General features: G+C 39.4%; 1 protein-coding gene across 1 annotated transcript; it reads left to right on the forward strand.

The window, feature by feature from the left end:
• Positions 1–2,257: 2,257 nt before the first annotated feature.
• On the forward strand, positions 2,258–3,196 carry LOC106843473 (olfactory receptor 12D3-like). Its single transcript, XM_014860504.3, has one exon. It carries the CDS (start codon positions 2,258–2,260, stop codon positions 3,194–3,196), a length of 939 nt encoding a protein of 312 aa, XP_014715990.3.
• The last annotated feature ends 942 nt before the right edge of the window (positions 3,197–4,138 follow it).

Genomic DNA, 4,138 nt, shown 5'->3' on the forward strand with positions numbered 1-4,138 from the left:
AGATTAAATCAGCTGACATCCCCAACTGTGTGTGTTTTATCACCCTCAAGCATATATGTCTTATCAAATATTTTGATCTTTGTCAAAATACCATATCATTGTATTTTAATTTGAATTTGTTTCGTATATTCGTATATTCTTTCCATATCAAAAAGAATTCTGTTATACCTTCAATTGCTTCAATTAGGAATGTTGTGATGCAGTTTTTCTTTGTTTCATTACAAACATTTATTCAGTGAGATTTCTTTTGTTGAGAAATCATGATTTTCTATTTTCTTTTTACTGCACTTTCACTTAGATGTAAAAGTTTTCCTATTTATTGTTTATGTATGAACAAGTTGGATTTTGGAGGATGAGTTAGTAACAAGAGGTTTGTATGGGAAAAGGAAATAGGATACTGTAGGGGAGGAGGATATTTCCTCTCCCCAAATGTGGGTTCGTCTGGCTGGAGAACGAATTAAATTCACATGAGACAGAATAGCAAGAGAAAATTAAACAAAGCTTTATGAGGAACCATGGCCCGGGGCCTTTCTTCCCGAAGGAAGAAAGGGCACCAAAGAAGTGGGGTGCACATAGTGGTTATATGCCCCCAAACAGGGTGTTTCACATGTGATTGAAATGTCCCTTTTACAACAGTCACAAGATTGCCCCGTCAGCACAGGGCTTGATGGACACAGCAGGTAGTGGTCGGCTATCTCGGTGGGTGTAGCAGGAGGCAAGTCTATGTCTGGAGCTGGGCGGTCACAGGTGAGCTCGGCAATCAGTTCCTAGCGTAAGGAAAGATGCTTAATCCTTAAGAAATGCCAGCGTTGGGGGGGGGGGGGTTAGTTATAGGAGGTTACCAGACTAGTACAATAAAATGCAGATTTTAAGTCCTTGCCTTTGGTGTTGATTAAGAGTTTTTAGAGAGAAGGTCATCTCCTTTCTTCTTCCTGGTACAGAGAGAGAGGCAGCTTTTACAGATAGAGATTTACCTTACAAATGTAAATGTGTCCTAAGGAAGGGCAAGTTCCATTCCTCAGAGCCTCCTTCCCTGTCCCAGTTTATCAAAAGCAATCAACCTCAAATAATCCTGATGCCAAAGAGACATATCTTGGGGTGGCCAATTCCAGGTCCCCACAATACTTTTCCCAGATTCTTGACTCATTGGTCCCCTCTTCTGTTGCTACACCTTTAAAACCTTAAAGTAACATGACTTTCTCTTCACTTCATGATTGCCTGCACATTGAGTTGCTCTTCTCTGATATTCTCAATAAATTCACTCTCAATGTGAGGCATTCACTTTCTGGGACTGGTTATTTTCTGCTGTTTTCAACATTATCTTGCTGTTAAGAGTTTTAGTATTTTGGGTTTTTCTATCCTGCACGAACAGCCCTGCTGCTATGGTATCCCCTTGTGACTGCTGACACCAATTCTGCTGATTTATTTTCCCGCAGCCTACACATTATTGAAGTTTGTGGATTTTTAAAACTATCTTCTACTTTCATGAAGATTTAGATTATGGGGTTTTATTCTTTATTTCTTTCTTTTTTTTAAATAAAGTGAGAAGATTAGGTCTGTTGCTGTACTTATAGCAGTAGCCAGCAATAAGAAATGTACCTATTACCTCCATTTAAAAATGTTTCAACTTTTCGGGCCGGCCCCGTGGCCGAGTGGTTAAGTTCGCACGCTCCGCTGCAGGCGGCCCAGTGTTTTGTTGGTTCGAATCCTGGGCGCGGACATGGCACTGCTCATCAAGCCACGCTGAGGCGGCGTCCCACATGCCACAACTAGGAGGACCCACAACGAAGAATATACAACTATGTACTGGGGGGCTTTGGGGAGAAAAAGGAAAAAAAAAAATCTTTAAAAAAAAATGTTTCAACTTTTACAATTATAACTGACAGACTTTAAAAAAATATATTAATTTTAATGTTTTCAATGAGGGTAAAATTAAATCCTTCCCTCTCACTTTTTAATATGTGTTCACTGAATATTTGTCTTGATTCTGTATGAATGGCTTTTAGATTTAACTCAGCACTCTGAACATGCTTCTTAGTTCTACGTATCACATATGTCACAGTGTCTTAGTATTTATCACATATTATTGTTTTCCTTAATTATGTTGCAAATTAATTCAACTCTAACATTTCTAATTATTTTGTGCACCACAGATCCTCCTTACATACTTCTGGATGACAAGCTTGCTTCATTTAAGCCATAGAGTATACTGGAATAAGTTTACTAATTGTCACTATTATTATTCTTTTTCAGAGCAATGGAAAATATCACTACAATGAATGAGTTTCTTTTGCTGGAACTAACCTCCATTCAGGATCTGCAGCCGATAATCTTTATGACCTTCCTCATTCTATACATGATAGACCTGTTTGGAAATGGATCCATATTAGTGATTGTCATCTCAGAGCCAAGACTCCACTCCCCTATGTATTTTTTTCTGGGAAATCTTTCTTGTCTGGATATCTGCTATTCTTCAGTGACACTGCCCAAACTAATGTCTAACCTTATCTCCACTCATAAGGCCATTTCTTTCCTAGGCTGCATCACTCAGATACACTTCTTCCACTTTCTGGGCTGCACTGAGGCGATCTTGCTGGCCATGATGGGCTTTGATCGATTTGTGGCCATCTGCTACCCACTTCGCTACACTGTCATCATGAACCCCCAGGTGTGTATTCTCTTGGCAGCTGTGGCCTGGTTCACCAGCTTCATTTATGCACTGATGCATTCTGTTATGACTGCACACCTAAACTTTTGCCATTCCCAGAAACTCAACTACTTTTTCTGTGATGTGAAACCCCTCTTAGAATTGGCTTGTGGGGACATAGGGCTCAATCAGTGGCTCATTTATATTGTCACTTGCAGCTTAGCAATGGCAGCATGCTTTCTCACCCTCCTCTCTTACTTCTATATTATTGGCTTTCTTCTGTTCAAGAACCGGAGCTGCAAGGTACTCCACAAAGCTCTGTCCACTTGTGCCTCTCATTTCATGGTGGTATCTCTCTTTTATGGAACTGTGGCACTCACCTACATTACCCCTGCCTCTGCCACCTCTGTAATACAGGAACGGTTTGTGGCCATCATACACACCACTGTCACCCCAATGCTGAATCCACTGATATACACCCTTAGGAATAAGGAAGTGATGTTGGCTCTGAGGAGAGTCTTTGGGAAGAAACTGAAGCAGTTTGCCTAAAGAAAATCAGTGGCAACCTAGAAGAAATGGAAATCACGTGTTATTTTTATGACATTTATGTTCTTGTCTATAATAAATTGATTAATTTCCTAAATTTTATTGTCCTTTCAGAAATTTGTACCATTGTAAGTATGTTCTTCATGTATATGATTCCAATTAGAATCCAATGATTCCAGTGAAATTCCTCTTCATTTAGTCATTCATTGAGTTAAAATATTTTTTCCAGCAAGCAGTGTTCACCTTACAAAGGATATTACAGTGGAAAAGATCCATGAGCGTATAGCATCACGACAGATCTTATTTCATTTAAAGGTGCAGACAATAAAAAGATAAGTAAATGCATGTCTCTATCAGAAGTAAAACACATGGAATATAAGGAAGAATCAGCAAATCAAGGTGGACACTCTTTTGTATGGTAGGGTCAATAAAAGCCTCCCTAGGAAACGACACTTGAGCAGAATTCTGAAGGAAATGGGGGAGTGAGTCAAGCAGGTATATGAGAATAAAGCATTTTATGGAGAACCAACAGCCAATGAAAGAGCAGTCATATAGAGTTTGCTTCTTGAATGTGAGGAAAAGCAAGATGTTCATTGTGCTTGGAGCTCAGTGAATAAAGAAGAAAGTGGAAGGAGATGAGGGTAAGAACTGGTGGTAGTGATGTCACGGGCATCATGTTGGTCATTTGGAGATTATCACTCAATTACTCTGTGATAGCATGATATTGGGGCATTTGAGCAAAAAAACTGACTTGCAATAACTTCAGTGGTGAAAGAATCACAATGTTTACTACGTTGAGAATGGAGAGTAGGGAAAAGAGGGAATCAGTTAGGATTCCCTTATAATCCTTTGGATGAGAATTTATGGCAGCTTAGACCAGGTGATAGTGGTGGAAGTAGGAGACATATTAGATTCTAGATGTATTTTGAACAGAAACTTGCAATA

The sequence above is a fragment of the Equus asinus genome, chromosome 8 (genome assembly GCF_041296235.1).
Source record: "Equus asinus isolate D_3611 breed Donkey chromosome 8, EquAss-T2T_v2, whole genome shotgun sequence".
NCBI lineage: Eukaryota > Metazoa > Chordata > Mammalia > Perissodactyla > Equidae > Equus > Equus asinus.

Bases quoted from the DNA above. Each gene is read 5' to 3' on its own strand.
- LOC106843473 (XM_014860504.3), top strand. From the start codon at position 2,258: ATGGAAAATATCACTACAATGAATGAGTTTCTTTTGCTGGAACTAACC.